Genomic DNA, 19406 nt, shown 5'->3' on the forward strand with positions numbered 1-19406 from the left:
ATCTAATCACACAAGGCGATTGTGTACATTTTCAGCATTTTAAATACACATACAAGTCCTTTACATGTCAGTCACGCACACAGTTTCTGAAGACACCCATCAACTTTCTTCCTTCCACACTACTCTTCACACACTTGCTCACACACGCTCCATAACACACTGTCCAACACACTCTCTCCTTCACACATAAATCCCTCACACATCCTAACATGCTCCGCTGGCTTTTCATCTCCCCATCGAGCTCCCCCCTCTCTCTCCCACTCTCTCCCTCTGTGTTTCAGGGTAATGTGAGCCAGCAGCCGTAACACCGCTGAGGAGGGGGAGGCCGGGTGGTGTTGATGTATGGTGGAACTAAAGCAACACTGCCGATCGATAATGTAAACAGGAGCAAGGAGAGGCGGTAAATAAGGCTGACTCCTGACAGAACTGTCTACCCCAGGTGACGGAGAGAGAGGGAGAGAAAGAGATGAAGAGGGGGTGAGATGAATATCGAATAGTGGAGGGAAGGGAGTAAGGGAGAGACAAGGATGCAGGAGATAATAGAGGGATGAGAGAGACAAGGTAGGAGAGGGGGGGACAAATGGTGTTTGAAAAAGAGGCAGGAGACGGAGGGATGATGGGAGGATGAGGGATGGATGAAATGGTATAAAAGAGAGGAAGGATAGGTGACAGAAGGATGGAGGAGAGGGTAATGAGGCGAGAGGCGATGTGGGGATGACTGGATGAGGTAATGCTGGAGGGGGAGGCTGGGAGAAGAGTGACGACAAAGGACGTAGAGAGTGAAACAGAAAGATTGAGTGAGTAAAGGATGGATGAAGGAGAAAAGAGGTGAAGAGACGGAGGGGAAGAAAAGATGGTGAAGTGGGAGGAAACTGCACTGGTAAACACAAAAGAGGACAGAAAAAACAGATAGCTGGGTTAGCAATGAGGAGCAATTACCAATCATAGATTACAATTACGTTTTTGCAGGGTGTGTGTGTATTTTCAAAACAGTGTAGCAGTGACATTTAACTGATGAAATGCAGATGAATGACCACCAAGTGACCCACTGTTGAACCGCACCAGCTCACCACACACACACACACACACACACACACACACACACACACACACACACACACACACACACACACACACACACACACACACACACACACACACACACACACACACACACACACACACACACACACACACACACACACACACACACACACACACACACACACACACACACACACTTTCTGCTTTCACCGCACCACCACCACACATACATGTTACTTTCAGTGACAACGCATACAAGCACACTGTTAAATTACGACAACACAGTACGCCTTTCGTGTTTCTACTGTTCCTTTTTCTTGCGTGACTGTCTTTTTTGACTGCGATGGTTAAGCTCATGTGTCCGTGAGTGTTTCATCTGCACATTCACATGTTTGAATGCTTCTATATAAAGAAAAAACTGCAGCTTTCTCATATACTAAAAATATAATAGTTGCTTCTAACCAAGTGGTGAATCATAATGGTGACTCATATAGCCAGCTCTTAAATGTGCAGTTTAACTCCAGTGGGTTTTTTTCATGCTGCGACTTGATAATGAAAGGTTATCTAATGTTCTTTTCTCAGATTCAGTATTGTACCAAATACAAAATGTAGTCGTGTTTTAAGGCATGTGGCCGCCCTCATGGGAGGTTGATTGTTCAGACAATTGTCACCAGATTATTTCACTAAAGAGAGTTCCTATATAAATCTGATGAAAAACAAGTTGGGCCGAATCATTCAGGATTATCCTCCGTCAAATGTCAGCACAATTATTCTGTGATGATATCATCTACAAATTACCTTTGTTAATAATACTTTTGAGCTCTCAGTGATTCAAAATGTAACAAAAGGTCTTCTCGAGCTAAATCAATTATTCTGTATTCAGAAAATGAATGAGTAACATTTTTGATAATCGATTAATTGTGCAACTCAAACCAAATACAACGATTCAACAGTCTAAGTGTTGAGCTAATTGTCGCTCACTGTCTCTCCACCTGCTGTTTGAGACCTGTTTTTGCATTATCATATAAAATAATACTTTGGGGTTTTGGATTGATCATCAGAAGCAAGTCATTTGTATATGTCCCCATGGGTTTCTTGGCGAAGTTTTATAAACAAAATTAGCAAATTCATCTCATAAGAAGTACAGACAAGTCAGACAGACAGAGTATGTTGTTGTTGGTGTACATATAAGATAAGATAAACCTTTATTAATCCCTGAAGAGAAATGTATGCGTCATAGCAGCGAGAGCCACACTGTAAGAGTGACAGACAGATAAGAGTTCATACAAGGCAAGGCAAGTTTATTTATATAGCACTTTTCAACACAAGGCAATTCAAAGTGCTTTACAAAAAATGAAAGACATTAAGCATTAAAAAAGAAAAGCTAATAAAAGAAACATTAAAAGAAAAAATACATGGATAAAAGTTACAGTGCAGTTCAAGATATGAATAGTTCAATTAAAAGCAGCGACAAAAAGAAAAGTCTTCAGCCTGGATTTAAAAGTAGTAAGAGTTGCGGCGGACCTGCAGGTTTCTGGGAGTTCGTTCCAGATATTTGGAGCATAATAACTGAACGCTGCTTCTCCATGTTTAGTTCTGACTCTGGGGACAGAAAGCTGACCAGTCCCTGAAGACCTGAGAGATCTGGATGGTTCATAATTTAGCAGGAGGTCAGAAATGTATTTTGGGCCTAAACCATTCAGTGCTTTATAAACCAGCAGCAATATTTTTGAAATCTATTCTTTGAAACACAGGAAGCCAGTGTAAAGACTTCAGAACAGGAGTGATGTGATCCACTTTTTTAGTGTTAGTGAGGACTCGAGCAGCGGCGTTCTGAATCAGCTGCAGCTTTCTAATATATTTTTTAGTGAGACCTGTGAAGACACCATTGCAGTAGTCGAGTCTACTGAAGATAAAGGCATGGACAAGTTTTTCCAAATCCTGCTGTGACATTAGTCTTTTAATCCTAGATATATTCTTTAGGTGATAGTAGGCTGATTTAGTAACTGTTTTAATGTGACTGTTGAAACTCAGGTCAGAGTCCATGACTACACCTAGATTTCTGGCTTTACCTGTTGTTTTGAACATTGCAGGCTGAAGCTCAGCGCTAACTTTTATACGTTCAGCCTTGGCTCCAAAAACCATTACCTCAGTTTTATCTTTGTTTAATTGGAGAAAGTTCTGACACATCCAGTCATTGATTTGTTCAATGCACTTACTCAGTGTTTGAATTGGAGCATAGTTTCCTGGTGAAATTGTTACGTAAATGTGTGTGTCATCCGCATAGCTATGGTAACTTATTTTGTTGTTTTTCATTATCTGAGCCAGTGGTAGCATGTAGATGTTAAAGAGAAGAGGCCCCAAGATGGAGCCTTGAGGAACCCCACATGTCATATTTGTCAACTCAGATTTGTATTTACCTATAGAAACAAAGTTGTTTCTGTCCTTTAAGTAGGATTTAAACCAATTTAGAACTGTTTCCGAAAGTCCCACCCAGTTTTCCAGTCGGTCTAGTAATATGCTGTGGTCAACAGTGTCAAACGCAGCACTGAGATCTAATAATACTAACACTGAAGTTCTGCCACTGTCTGTGTTTAAGTGGATGTCATTAAAGACCTTTACAAGAGCAGTCTCAGTGCTGTGGTTTGGACGAAAGCCTGACTGTAACACATCGAAACAGTTATTTAAATGCAAGAAATTACTCAACTGTTGAAAAACAACTTTTTCAATGATTTTACCTAGAAATGGGAGGTTTGATATGGGCCTGTAATTGTTCATTACTGAAGCATCTAGATTATTCTTTTTTAAGAGCGGTTTAATGACTGCAGTTTTCAGGGCCTGTGGAAAAATACCTGAGTGAAGAGATTTGTTTACTATATGAAGTAGATCTGAGGCCATGCAACAAAAAACATCTTTGAAAAATCCTGTTGGAATAATATCAAGGCAGCAGGAGGAGGACTTCAGAAGTTGTATAATGTCCTCTAGGTTTTTATCATACAAGGATAGTTAGGAAAACTATCCTTGAAAACAAATAAAACATCTTATTGACTTCAATTTCAATGTTTGCATACAGTATATACAAATATATACTGTATTGGGGGGGGGGTGCGATTGGTTCTACAGGATACAGTCCAGCTTTCTCCTCGCGTGCGCCTCTGCCACCACCTCCACATTGTCCAGCTCAACACCGACTACAATGCTAGCCTTCTTTACAGGCTTGTTCAGCCAGCTAGCATCCTTTCAGCATACGAGGTAAATACATCTGGCTGATGTCGTGTCTCTTGACATCTAAAAGGCCTGCAGCTCATTGAGAAGCCTGCAGGGTCTGGTGGAGGATTAACAGAGCTGGAGGCATGACACTGAGCTCAGATTGGGAACAGGAGTGGAGGAGAGTCGGGCGGGAGGGAAGCAGTCATTAGGGCTATCGAGTGAGATCCTCCCATTATAGATTACAAATCTTCGTCTGAATCATTCCTCTGACACCTGCAGGAGGATCATTACCACTGAGAAGCTGTGATCATGATTTGTCACTTACATATTCTGCGGGGGGGAAATGCACATAGCATGCATGAAGAACATATGGACAATTCATGATAAATAATTGTATCATAGACATCCAGCTCCACTTTCATGCAATGTGAGGAAGTGTTATAGCATAAATCTTAGATAATCTATGCTATAGAAGAATATCATGTCTAATAGCCATGTCGATGTAATAAGGCTTTGATTGCAGCACTTATTATTCTTTCTGTGTGAGACTAAGACACTCAGACTAAGTGATTTCTCATAGACTGCAGTCTGCACTCTTTCTCATCAGTGAGCTGTTTGATGAAGAACTGTCATGTTACAGAGGCAGGTTTCTTTCTATCCACATCTGTAGAGTCAACAAGCTCCAGTCTGCAGTGCACACTTTCATCCATACACTGCTGGTTTCACTGAGGCATCACAGCATATCGTTTTTGATAGGTTGCCATTGGTGTTAAGCTCCTCGTCTCCTGTTTAATGACTGCAGGAGGAGAATTTTCTGTTGAAACGGCTGCTTTATTCAGAAGAGCAAGAGAAATGCAAATGTTATGTGACAAACCCCCAGAGAATTATCAGTAGCTCCACAGTTCCCTTCAGCTCTATGCAAAGCTATTGCTAGCAGCTTTTGCACAGATGGAGATTCAGCTCTGTGATGTTCCCTCTCCCGTCTCTTTTATACAGAACGGCAAGATGGAATAACATTGCAACTGTCCCACCTTGAGCTTTTCAGCTTATTATATTGCATTTACTGATGCGGTTCACTTTCAATGCTCTCTCTCATCAGTACCATTATTAAACGCAGCTTGTTGCTGAAAAAAGCTCTAAAATCAGCAGCTAAAGGTCCAGATGTTTTCCTCTGGAGTTGATCAAAAGCTAAACTGAAAGACCTACATGCATCAGGTGGACAGAATCTCAATGCTAGTGTCTCTGGGTGTGTGAATAGTGTTTTCTAAAATGCTTGTTGATATAAGAGGATACTATGTCAATTTTGTGTTAATAACTTGTTCCCACAAATGGACAAAACAAGTCAGTTAATGCAACTTTCATAATTAATATGCTTAATGTTCAATTTAATGTTTATGCGGGTAATAAAGAGAACTACTTGGGGCACATTTTTGAGCATTTTTCCTGAAAACAAAATAAGTACTTTGTGGTGTAATTCCACACTAGAGGACAACACAACTGCATTTCCATAAGTCTCATAACCTCTTTTACAAAACATAAAAAAAAATGAATATACTCTCTCTTTGTACGACCATATAGAATAATTAACATTTGACAGTGTCTACATTAATAATACTAGTTGTTGAAAGACATTTAAGGTATTTTTCATGATTTATTATTTGTGTATTTATTTATTTATTCGTTCAGACATATGTTTGTCCTTCAAAGTAACGTTGTTGGTTTTTAACCCTCTGCATGCTGCATTTTTATAACTTTTAACTTCTTATATTGTTGATTGTGTCTATGAGTGTACATGCTAATAGAGAGTGTGTGCTATTCCCCTTTGGGATTCATAAAAGGAAGTGTCCTCTCTCGAAACATAAAACAAATGGGTATTGTTACAGTATCGGAGACTATACCTTCAAGCCTATCCGAACAGTCGAGCTTAAATATTTGTAAATGCATGAAAATCAATTTTCAATTTCAAGCATCATTTAAACAGCATCAACAAATCAGATATCTTATAGACGTACCTCAAGTTGTTAACTGTTAAGTTAATTTGTACCATTTTGTGATTGTATTTAGAATATTACAATAATCTATTATAATAACCCGGTTTTATTAAAATGTCATGTATCTAAATATAAATGTGTAAAACCTGTGTAACGTGTTGTCAATATGTTTGCTGCCGTGCTGATCTTAAAGAAGATGAAACAAAAACAGATTTTAGATTGAAGCCTAAACTACTTTTCCTCTTTCCCAAGAATTTCGTCTCTTTCAGCTTTGTGTCTCAAATGCTTTTTTATCAAGTGAAAAAAAAAAAACCCATAGATTTCTTTGGCAGCCAGAGCTCTGTTCCACTGTCTGGGTGTAATGAGCTGATCCTGCATCGCTAACCAAATATCCTCCATTGATTGTGGTTAGAATGTGGCTGAATTTGCTTGTCAATGGATGCAACTTCAACAAATTCTAACAACTAACGAGCCTGTAAAGTGAGCGGGGGAAGTGGACACAGGAACACATTTGATGCTTCTGCTGTGAATTTCTGGTTTTGAAATAATATCATCAGATCAGATTTCAAAAAGTCCCAAACACTGTTAAATCTTTCTGCCTAATGGCCTCCAATCCTCGCAGAGCTGGTTTAAAGAGCTTCTCCTGGGTCTGCGGTGTGTGTGTGTGTGTGTGTGTGTGTGTGTGTGTGTGTGTGTGTGTGTGTGTGTGTGTGTGTGTGTGTGTGTGTGTGTGTGTGTGTGTGTGTGTGTGTGTGTGTGTGTGTGTGTGTGTGTGTGTGTGTGTGTGTGTGTGTGTGTGTGTGTGTGTGTGTGTGTGTGTGTGTGTGTGTGTGTGTGTGTGTGTGTGTGTGTGTGTGTGTGTGTCAATCCAGTGTTATCCATGAGTACACTGCACAGGAAGAGCTGTAAACATATTCAGAATACTTTTCATTACAGCCATTGGCAACAAGTATAGGCTAACGAAACAATGGTTTACTTGCTTTTAACAGCCCTGAAGCATTATGTGAACAATATATCTTTCTATATGGACTTTTATTTCCAAATGCAACTATCTAATTGAATTTTATAATCCACAGATTTTTTTTTTGTCTTACTATTTTCTTTGTGGTATTATGTTCTTTTTACTCTATGGATCTCTCGAAAATATGTTAAGGTTAAATTCATGATTTATATATTTTTTTTTATATACCTAGTTTGAATAAAAAAACATGAATTAACTTGACAAATAAATTACACCATGTCTGGGAATTATTATTATTATATACTTTTTATTTAGAAACAATAACAAACACCCACCACTTAATATAACATGTGTCTCAGGGTTTTCTGCCAAGTGTTTATTTAAAAATGACTCAATCACTAAAAGCCAGGTCTGTTAATAAATAAATATTAACAAACACGAGTTTCTATATTTTGCTGTAAGTATATGAGATAAGTCATGTTGCAGTTTTCTGAAAGCTGAGAGACATTCACAATCTAGTTACAGACCTACTGTAAATAGATTCAAACTACATATGAATTCAGTCTGTTCCTGGGGAAACATTCCTGAGCAAAATGTAAAACATAAGGCCCTACCTTTCAGTTTACTTGCTCACCATAACAGCCTGGCCTGTAGTTTTGATGTGAGGCACGGTGAGTTTATTTATACAGCACATTTCAGCAACAAGGCAATTTAAAGTGCTTTGCATAAAACATCAAAAGCATCAAGACAAGTGCAAAAGAAACGCAACACTTAAGGACATTTGAATACAAATAAAAACAGTCGGTGCCAAGAGAATAGAAAATTAAAGCATAACTGCAAGCTAAAACAGGAGGTTAGAAATAGTTCCTGTTACATTTGATGTCTGCTTTTTTGTTTTCCCGGACCTGGGAGATCCCCTGATATTTAACACAAATATAAATAAGGTTACATCACTTAGACTGACTGTGCCACAGGCCTCAACAGAGGTCAAATAGAACAACACTACATAGACAAAACATAATTACAGCATTGACATTAACATGTACACTATTTAAACGTAGTAAACTCCAAAGGATGATAACTCTGACATTAATCTACCAAAGCAAAGGTAATCTATTCCTGCTACCACTTTAACATTACATTAACGAATGCTATGTTTGTGTAGCATGAATGAAGTGAAACATTTTAGTTTTATTGAGACGCTTTGGAAAATGGTTTTAGGTATATTTTTCATATTAGCAGTAAGACTGTATTTATCAGATTTTTATGTTTTATTAATTCTGTTAAATTGGAACTAAATTAAACATGGCTGCCACAATAAACTTAACAAATGGGAAATATGACCGGGGAGTAGGGATGGGACCTCAAGTATGTAATAATCACAGATGGCAATAAAAACACAAAACAAAAGCAATAAGTCGATTGAGTTGGTTTCTATAATCAGAACAAATTGGAATATCCTCTCATCAGTGACTATTAAGAAATGTGTCTAGCGTGCTATAACGGAGCGATGAAACATAGAGACTCATTTGAACAAACAATAATTATCATGTAAGAAAGAATAAACTCACACAATAGCCGCCAGTTTATTTCATATATTTATTTATCCATCATTCATTCATAGATGGGCTTCTGATTTATGATTACCTTATTACCTCATTATTATTAAGATGTATTGACTAGACAAATGTTCAGATACAAAATATGCCTTTCTATATGTCATTAAAAGCACTTGTTTCTTGACTCAGTGTGAGGTGAAGTAGATCCAGTTTGTTTGAGTGCCTTTTTAATCGAAATAATATCGTCAATAGAAATTATTTTCCCAGGATAGCCAAACATTCAATGTTAATATCATCCCCTGCCTACTGGGGAGATGAACTCAGGATGTATTTATTTTTATCATCATATCTGTCGCACACTGGGGTGAAAAGTGTTTCATCATCTCATCTCTCGCTGTCTCTGCAGATGTGATCCACACAGTGGGGCCGGTCGCTCAGGGAGGAGTGGGAGACGAGGAGAAGAAAGCGCTGAGGTCGTGCTACAAGAACAGCCTGAACGCAGCCGCGAAAAACAACGCACGCTCTGTGGTGAGGACGGGAGGTTTGCTAGGAAGAAACAGGAAGTATGAGAGGAAAAATACAGAGATTCAGAGTTGTTTGTTGAGAAAAAGGCGTGAAGAAACCAGATTTAAACAAAGAAGAGAAAAGCACTTAGTATTGGAACCAAAAAAATGTATGACGGATAAAAAGAAAGGACTCAGTCATGACTGTGTATAAAATATTTTACCTTAGCTGAAAACATAACAATAATTAACACATTAAGAGATTTTTTCAAAGGACACTTATATTCACCCCCTATAAGTAGCTTGCGCCACGACGCATGCGTCATTCAAACACCTCTTCTCGCTTCAGAGCACAAGCTATAAGTAGAGAGGGAAACAGGAGCTGCAGGTAGGTAGTCGAGTTGAAAGAAGATTTTATGAAACACTCCAGGCGGGAGATTTTCACTACAGAGCAAGGTGTTAGAGTCAAAGAAAAACACTAAAGCAACACAAAAATAAAGTCAAGGGTACGGTAGAGGAAAGATAAATGCTGTGTATTTGTAGTTTCTCCACTCAAGTGTAGAATTTAAAGCAATTGGACAGTCATTTTCGTAAGCAAGTACAATTTATTGTATTTATTGTTTGGTATTAGATCAAATACCTGTCCTAAATGTTCATTTATATTACTGTGTTTATGTAGAGGGATTATCATAATGTTTTCATCTGAAAAAAGATGATCTAAGGTACGTTAAAAAAAATGTTGGTGAAGCCAAAGATCACAAATTTGCCACATATTTGTATTGACGCTGATTAAATCTCCCCTTCCTCTTGAGTACAACCTTTCTTCGACTTTCTTATTTTTTTACATGAAACCCCTAAAGCTTTTCTTATAAGTTCACTTCCATTGACTTTTATGTTTACCTCTCGCCTTGAGGACCCTGTGTGTCGTGTCTGCTCTCTCCCCGAGTTGCCAACTCCACAATCTGGTCAATGAAGAGATCTGGAGACAGAGAGCATCCAAGCATCTGCTCGTAGCGCCGCATTTGACAGCAGGTTGAGAATCTGCCAGATTTGATTTACTTTGAAGTTTACTGGCTGCTTTCCTCAGCTCAGAGACTCTGATGCCATGAACCTGCCTGACAATGGCCGAAAGTTCAAATGTAATTTTTATACAAAAAATCCTTGTTGAAACTTGACATTTTTCATCAATAGGGATTCAATGTATTTACATCCAGTAATTATCTCGTTACAGCGCTTTTCATTGTTATTAGCGTAGTTCTCCTTTCCTGAGCAGGTTTTAAATGGCCCACTGACTCACAAGGGATTCACGGAGGGAAGGATGCATGTACTTAAATGTTACGGTTTGTAATTTTATCTAATGGATAGAAGGCTCCTCATTTACCGTTTGCCCTTCTGCTGCCTGTCTGAGTTAAATCACTGCCGATGTAAATACAACTTTTAGTGCCTCAGCTTTTATAATAAATCAATTCAATATAAGTGATGGGGGACAAAATCCACAGTCCGCTTTGTGTAAGCTGGTAGTCTATGCGAGGTGTGGCCAAAATATGAATCAGTAAAGAAATGTGCAGACAGATGGTACGGTCAGACAATAAGTAAACAGAGTCCTGTGATTGTAGTTACATGTTAGCCTATTAAAAACTGGCCACATAATAATGTATTTATTGTGTCAAGTTGCACGTCCCCCCTGCCTGCTGAGTTCTCATTCATAACACTCCGTTCAATGTCTCACTATGGGATGCGCCTCATCGTGGAGCAAACAGAAGCATCAATCTCATTACACCAATCCTGATTGGCTGGTGATCTTGACGTCAACGTCAGGGAATTCACCCCCTATAAGTAGCTTGCACCACGACGCATGCGTCATTCAAACACCTCTTCTCGCTTCAGAGCACATCTCTATAGTAGCCGGACAAGCTTAACGGTCCACAGACTGAACCCAAATATCCATTTCAGTCGACGGGCGCTTGCCGGCTACTCCTTCTGCTTTGCAGGAAGACGGTAATACTAACGCCAGTTAGTATTGAAATCGACCTCGCCCTTCTCTTCCCCGGAAAGTAAGGTAGGTCTGATTTTTTCAAGCTAGCAACACACCTGTTGCTAGCTCGCTCCCTCACTATCGACACCACGGTGTGTCGAGGAAGCTTTTTCTTTTCTCTTCCCCACGGAGGAGGAAAGGATTAAAGGAGCATACTGTCACACCAGTCAGTATTCTCCGGGAATAAAAGACCCACACCGTCCTTTTCTCTGGATTAAGGACAGGGTGGGAACTCCTTGTTCTCCCAACTTACCTGTTGAGAGCGGGTCCTCTCCACGCTACGAGGCGAACAAGATGGACGCCTCTCTCCCTCACACCAGAGGAGTCAGGGACTCGGTGGCTCGACTCTGCGGCTGCGGGTTGAAGATCTCGGGCACAGACACACACCAGGTCTGCTCGGGCTGGAACACGCCCGAGGCGCTATCGACAACCCCGGCTCGTGCGGACATTGTGTCCGCTTCACCGTGAAGAGCCTCCGCCGACGGCTAGCACGCCAAGCTAGCCTGTCGGAGCAGGACCCCCCCATGTCCACTGACCTGCCGGCCGGCAGTCAAGACGCGGGGGCGTCCGCCACAGAGAGTGAACCCCTCTCCGTGTCGGTCTGGGGCTCATTATCTGCGATGGCTGCAGAACCGGAATCCCGCGCCCTGGCAGGCCGGGACCCGGTGACGGCAAGACACGCGGGAACGGGACCCCACGCTTTACCGAGCTGGGGCTCCCGGTTAGACCTCACCATGGTCTCACCCGCGGAGGATGTCCTCGAGCTGGACTACGATGAGGACGAAGAGGACGCCTTGGTGTTCCTCCTGTCCGAGTCGGATGAACATGAAGAGGACATCTTCATGTCATCGGCTCAGGCTGCAAAGCCTGGAGCGAGGGCTGCTCTCCCGGGCGATAGCACACCAGCTTCGCCCTGTCTGAGCATGGACCTGCAGGCCGTGTGTAAACGCGCCGCGGCCAGACTCGACATCCCGTGGCCTGAAATGGCCAAGGAGACCTCCAGGTCCCGCTACGAAGGGAAACATTTTCCCCAAGCAGCGAAGACGAAGAGGCAACTCCTTCCGGTCTTCCCGGAGATGTTGGATGAGGTGTCGGTCTCGTGGAGAGACCGGCCCTTCAGCAACAAGGTCCCAATCCAGGATGCCTCCTCCCTAGACTGTGACGGAATGGAGAAGCTCGGCCTGCTCCGCATACCGCCCATGGAACCGCTGTTAGCGGCCCACCTCCTACCGAGGATGGGCCGTCACCAAGCAGGAACCCCACGCTGCCAGCAAAGTCGGCAATGACTGAACGGTCCTACAAAGCCGCAGCGTTGTCCGCCAGGGCCCTGAATGTGTTCTCGCTGCTAACCGCTTACCAAGCGGAGCTCTGCGAGGACCTGTCGGGTAACCTGGGGGCAGCCACTCTGGGCGAGATGGCAGCGGTCACGGACATTTGTCTCCGTGTCCAACGCTGCGCCGTCCAGGCCACGGGCAAGGCAATGGGGGATCATGGTGGTGCTCACCAACCTCCCAGACCGGGAAAAGGAGGATGTGCTGGATATGCCCATCATTCCCGAGGGAATTTTCGCCTCCGCTCTCGCCTCCATGCAAAGGAGGTGTGAGTCGAAAAAGAAGGAGGACGAGGCCCTCCACCTCTGCCTCCCTCGAAGGGTCCAGCCGCTGCCTTCGCAGCAGCAGTCCTTCTCCCGAGCTGCCTCGAACCCTGCTCGGTTTAAAACACCGAAGATGCAGAGGTCGCAGCCCGCCCCGAGTCCCCAGCCCAGGCTGGAGACGAGGGCGAGCTGGCCTAAAAATTCTCCGGTTCCGGCTGCAGCTCAGGCGCAGCCAACCCAGAATTTCGGCCAGCAATCGAGGAAGAAGAAGCGAGCGGCGTAACAGCCCCTCCTTCTCCCCTCTGTGACAGAGCTGGAAGTCCACGGTTCCCCAGCTCTAAATGTGTTCCCGCCGCCTCGAGAGATGCCTCAACACCATCCTCAAGTCCGCACAAACACATGTCACACATTTGTTGATTTTTCTGTCATAAAACATTTGCCGCTGGCTTCAGGCTTCAGGCCGAGGGCGCAGCTCAAAAAAATGAAAAGAAAAACAATAAAACCAATAAACAGCCCGTCAACTGTTCCCCTTCTGAGAGCAGCTACGGCATCTCTCAAAAGGCGGATTACAGGCGGGTCTGTGAAGGCACCACCGCCACGGCCCTCCTTGCTATGGTGAAGCGAGAAGAGGTGCTTATTTTGAATGACGCATGCGTCGTGGCGCAAGCTACTTATAGGGGGTGAATTCCCTGACGCTAACGTCAAGATCACCAGCCAATCAGGATTGGCGTAATGAGATTGATGCTTCTGCTTGCGCCACGACGCATGCGTCATTCAAAATAAGCACTTCTTCTCGCTTCACCATAGCAAGGAGGGCCGTCTGGTGAGACATCTCACTTCATGTTACTCTGAGGTCTGGGGTTACGTAAGTAACCTATAGGCTTTATAAGATGGTTTTGCTGAATCTAATATAAGATTTCATGAATTAAAACATCTTATTGAAGTAAGTTGTAATGTATAGTCTTTCAGTACCGAATAAGCTTGTTGTATGTATATTAACTATGTTATCTTGCTGAGATGTGTTTGATGGTTAGTAAAAAAAAAAGACGACGACTAAACTACACCTTAGGGGTAATGGCAATTAACGTGAGCAACAGTGCTTTCAAAACACTTATTGACATTGGAGGATTATTTTCAACATTGTCATTTTGGGCACAATGTACCGTATGCCTTTATTTTACAGCGAGACAAAAGAAGCAGAGAGAGCGAGAGAGAACATCAACAAAAAGAAAATATTCTTCTTTGTGGTTCAAGGTCGCCGAAACACAAGTAGCTTTTATAGTGGAATAGTCATTAAGTTGTTTGGTGAAGAGCTGGAGGTGAGAGGCTCTTACCGGCATTTTTAGGAACCAGCACCTCTCTAACACATTGTCAGTCAGATGCAACATCAAATAAACATCCTGTTGTATGGTTTGATAAATGTTGCATCAGGCCTCCATAACAAAAGGATGATAAGAAGAATGTTCTTAGAATAGAAATGAAAGACAGATAGAGAATAAGAGCTGCCATAAATATCAGGAGATATACTCCATCGAGATTGAGGGGAGAGAGAGAGAGAGAGAGAGAGAGAGAGAGAGAGAGAGAGAGAGAGAGAGAGAGAGAGAGAGAGAGAGAGAGAGAGAGAGAGAGAGAGAGAGAGAGAGAGAGAGAGAGAGAGAGAGAGAGAGAGAGAGAGAGAGAGGAGAGAGAGAGAGAGAGAGATTATGTGATCAGCAACAGACTGTAACTACTTTGTTTCTCCTCTTCTCTCTGCAGGCGTTCCCCTGCATCTCCACAGGAGTCTACGGTCAGTGTCTGTGTTGATGTGTGTGTCTCCTCCTCATAATTAATCAGAATATTTGCAACAGTTGTGCATGTTGCAATAAAAAAGACATTTGGCACATGTAGTTTTACGGTACGTCCACACAGCAGCTTTAGACGAATCTTCCACCGCTTCCAACGCTTCTCTGCCCATTGACTTTGAATGGGGATGACGTCACTTTGCCTCGCTTTTCGCCGAACTGCATTGTGGGGGAGCGAAGCGAAGATTTCCAGGATTTCCAGGATTCAAAAGTTGAGCAATGTTCAACTTTTGAAGCTGAGCTGGAAGCGTCATCCAATCAAATCACGTTTATGCAAATCTGACAGTAGAAGCGCTAGCCAATCAAACCGCGTGTAAGCAGGGAGAACCAGACCACAGTTCATTTCCTCATATTCCAAACGAGAAATTACGGTAGCAAATCACCCGGTTCTTTACGACCAGAACTATTAACGGGATACAAACCGGAGGAACCAGGCATGGAGGGAGGTGGCAGAGACACTGGGTGAAACTGGTAGGTTTTCGCCTGTTTGGGGAGTTTATATATATATATTGCTCGCATAAAATCCCCGGGGTTTTTTGCTTTGTATGTCGGGGGCGGGAGATTCATGTGATTGGTTGTTGGTCGCGTTGCTCGCAAAAAATCCCCAAGCTTCAGATACGCCCACCTCCAAGCGTCAACGCACGCTGCTGTGTGGACGCTCCGTAAGTTGTCAGACACGCCCAGCTCCAAGATTTTCGAGATTTTTGAAAAGCTGCTGTGTGGACGTACCGTTATATGTATAAATATTGGGATGCTGCAGGTTTGGTGGCCATTTTAAAAAAAGAATCAGGGTTGGAAATCAGCAACAGCCCCGAGCAAAATGCTGGTAATATATGCTTCATTCACTGGCAGAAAAAAACAGTAAGGTACTTGGATGGAAACTTCTGAAGCAATGGAGACAGGACTCAAAGAGACACGAGGAGAGCAGGCACTTTGATGGCAGACACTGATGGTTTATTTGGAGCTTCGGCCAGAGAATTCACAAGACATGTGCTGTGCCACGAGTTGACACAGCGGTTGCCAAACCAATTCTGAAGATCTCTACCCCAGACCCGTGTATTTAGCTAGTTCTGAGAGAATAATCAACATTGTGCATAACAAGATAAAACCATAACACCTCTATCAGCTGATGCCAACAGGCAGGAATAGGAAGGCAAAACACTGAGAGAGCAGCTTTGCTCATAAGGGCAGTACGAACTGATAAACTGGGTCCAAGTTATGGGCCAAGGAAAATATTTCCCCAACAGTACTGAGTGGCTGGTGGAGGTTATAAAGAGTGGCATGTGGACAAGTTCATCTCTAACCGTGATCTGGATGAAGTCGGCCCCATAAAAAACTTCTCATATGGCCACAGGAGACTCTGACTTGGCTGAAGAAAAATCTTCCAAGCAAGTCAGGAGGTCACAATTGATAACATATTTCTCTCTTTGGTTTGGCATATATCATTGCTTATTAGCAATACATTCCAAAGTTAGGTATCGCTTCAACTTTGGTTATCAGCAACCCTGAACTCTATGCAGCAATATCTCTGTCAATTGTGCGATTAATATAAAGAGAAATGCATCACTGGATAGCTGAATATATTGTACTTCTATGGGTGTTATTCTGGGATGAAGGCATGGGGTTGAAGTTTGACCATGAACTGAACATTATCTTTTTATTTAGTTTTCATATTTTTTTGTAAAATCTTTTAGAAAGCACCCATAGAGAAATAAAGAGACAAAGAAATCAGCTTGAAGACACCTCGGCCATCATCCATACATCAGTTTTCATTCTGACATATTAAGCGACTGTTTGCCCTCAGGGATCAAATACCCAGCGCTCCAATATTTATACCTTTCTTTAGCAAAGACACCTACATTTGTGCCAATGTGTTGTACAGCAAAATGCACAATTGTTATGCTTAACTGTCCCAGGATCTAACCAGAACAAATGCATGACATTTTCTTCCCTTGTGTGTTCGTAATATCATCATTTTCACATTTCCTCTTCAAATGCTTATGTGTTGCTCAGGGATTTACGCTCTTGGAGTCTGAGAGAAAAAAAGAAATCAATTTTCATTTTACAATCAATCTAATCCTGTGTATGTATGCTGTGCACACCGGCTCTGCTTTCCATCACATGCTTGTTTCCAGTATCAAACCTTCTCTGTAACCAGAATGCTGAGCCACCCAGTGCCACTTGTCACATTATCTCCTGCAGGCCAGAGGTGGTTCCCAGATTAAGGCCCTGGATTAAGCCCGGCAGATTAAAATGGATTAGGCCGGAGATTGTGTCAGATTGACTATAATACCCCTTCACACTGGCAGGAGAGCGAGATAGGGACGGTGCTTAAACACTCCCAGGGGAGGGTCTGAGTGTGAGGGCTGTTTGTCGACACACCTCCCATGTTGCTGGAGAGAGGAAGAGGCCAGAGTTGCGCCTGTTTCTCACAGTCTCTCTGTTCAGATCATCATCTTTCTAAGAGTATTCTCTAAGTTGTGTCTCTCACCTGGGCTCACCTCTTAAGAGGAAGGTGAGACAAAATTGTCTACACTTGAGATTGATGCTGCAGCAAATGATTATTTTCATTATCTATTAATTTTCAGATTATTTTCTAAATTAGATATTAATTATTTGTCATTAGATATCAGCACATATTGAGAAAACATCCATCCCAGTTTCTCAAAGTCCAAGGAGATGTCTTTGAATGTCTTGTTTTGTCAGTCAAAACCCCAAAGATATTTAAATGTTTTATGGTATAAGAAATCAAACAGACTTATTGCATGAATACTATATCAAAATAATAGGCTAATTATTTTTTGTCAATTGTTCCAGCTCCATTTAACAGCTTCTCGAATAACGTCACCAATGTAATCACAAGACATACAGTAGTCAACCCCAGAAAATACTGTCTCTTGAGGACAGTAATACATCGCTATTCGACCACATTACAGAAAATATGGGAAGACCTTTGATGGGAATTTCATGACATATTACCATTTTTACAATTTTCTGAAATACAGTGATGATATGTTCTTCTGCTACACCGGAGAAAGGTGTAATGGTAGACGTACAGGTTAGCACCCTGAGACACGTGCAAAAAGCTTTTTGTTGCCTAAACATAACCATAAAAACTTGAATAATTGTATTATTTTTCCAAGAGTATATAATGTAGTAAACATCTTAGCAACATACATTTTTCATTATGTCAATTAAAATGAATGTAGATGGCATTACATGTATGTCGTACTCAAACACATTTGATATTTGAAACTAAAGTATAAATGTCGTTTTTTTTCTAAGGAATGTGAGGCAGGTGTCACAGTCTGCACACACCCACACAGTTCTATATTGTCATTTAAAAGGCAAACGTTGCTATTTTTTACCTTCAGGTAGTTAAGTAGTTTATATTTGACTTGCTGTTTGTGTTTCGATGGTTTAACAATGCATGTGTAATGCTAATGTGTGCCATCATGTATTTCCCTCTTCACATATTGAAGACTCTCTCCTCATGTATAGAATAATTACTGTATAATCCCAGAGTGTGTGTTTGTTTCTGGCTGAGCAGTTTGGCCAGATGATGATTTGTTAGTGCCTTTGTGTTGAGTTTCCAGCAGTGGGGATCACTCCCCAGCTCTGAAAGGTCTCGGTCGCCCAATGAATATTGAAGAAGCACTGTAGTCTTTCTCCATCTGTCTCCTCCTAACCCACAAGTGTGTTATGATCCCACATCGCAGGAATAGGGGAATTTGGATGAGGGCAAGTGAGAAAATACCAAGCATAGAATAACAGTGAAAAAAGAACTGTGTAGACAACAACCTAACGCAAACACACAGATCTGCACCTGTTCTAGTAAATTGTTTGTATATTTGTGTTTTTTTTGTAGGATATCCACCTGAGCAGGCTGTGCACGAAGCGTTAGCAACTGTGAGGGAGTATCTGGATGAACATCACGACAAGGTGTGTGTGTGTGTGTGCGTGTGTGTGTGTGTGTGTGTGTGTGTGTGTGTGTGTGTGTGTGTGTGTGTGTGTGTGTGTGTGTGTGTGTGTGTGTGTGTGTGTGTGTGCGTGTGCGTGTGCGTGTGTGCGTGTGTGCGCGTGCGCGCGTGTGTGTGTGTGTCTTTGTGTCTGCATGAGTGGCAATGTTTCCCTACCATTTCCTCAAGGTATTATTCCTTTCACAGCTGTTGTGTTTGTTTTCTGGTGGGAGCCAAGAGAAGGGTGCTTTGAGAGAGCACTTGCACGCACGCACACAGTGACACACACACATACATTTGAACACACACTCCTATGTTCTACCTCTCATGCTCATGGCCAAGTCTGCGTTTTAATTGGCTCCTTGCGGGACTAAACCCTACACACACGCGCACACACACACACACACACACACTCACACTCACTCACACACAGCTTCTCTCAGGAGAAACGACGAGCAGAGAAAAGACAAAATGATGGAATAGATGACAGGAGGCGAGGGGGAGAGGATGGGGGTGATGGGAAATTGGAACAAAGGAAACTTTCCAATCAGTCGTTAACATGCTCTAAACTCTCCTCTCCTCTTCCTCCTTTACTCCACAGGTCTCCTCCCACTCCTCTTTTTAATCTTTCTCTCCGTCTCTATCGCCTCCCAGAGAGCGTGTTGACGAGGTTATTGTTAGCGCTGCAGTCTCCAGAGTCTCTGTAGCA

At 42.3% G+C, this 19406-nt stretch overlaps 1 protein-coding gene across 3 annotated transcripts in view; it reads left to right on the forward strand.

Annotated features, from left to right (window-relative positions):
- Positions 1-19406, forward strand: part of macrod1 (mono-ADP ribosylhydrolase 1) — a 130220-nt gene that overhangs the window by 102129 nt on the left and 8685 nt on the right. For all 3 annotated transcript variants that reach the window (XM_034092878.2, XM_034092877.2, XM_034092879.2), the window contains 3 exons: positions 9172-9293; positions 14653-14683; positions 18607-18680. In XM_034092878.2, coding sequence (XP_033948769.1) covers positions 9172-9293; positions 14653-14683; positions 18607-18680 — 227 coding nt within the window. The remainder of the gene's footprint in view (positions 1-9171; positions 9294-14652; positions 14684-18606; positions 18681-19406) is intronic.

This window comes from Pseudochaenichthys georgianus, chromosome 10, assembly GCF_902827115.2.
Source record: "Pseudochaenichthys georgianus chromosome 10, fPseGeo1.2, whole genome shotgun sequence".
NCBI lineage: Eukaryota > Metazoa > Chordata > Actinopteri > Perciformes > Channichthyidae > Pseudochaenichthys > Pseudochaenichthys georgianus.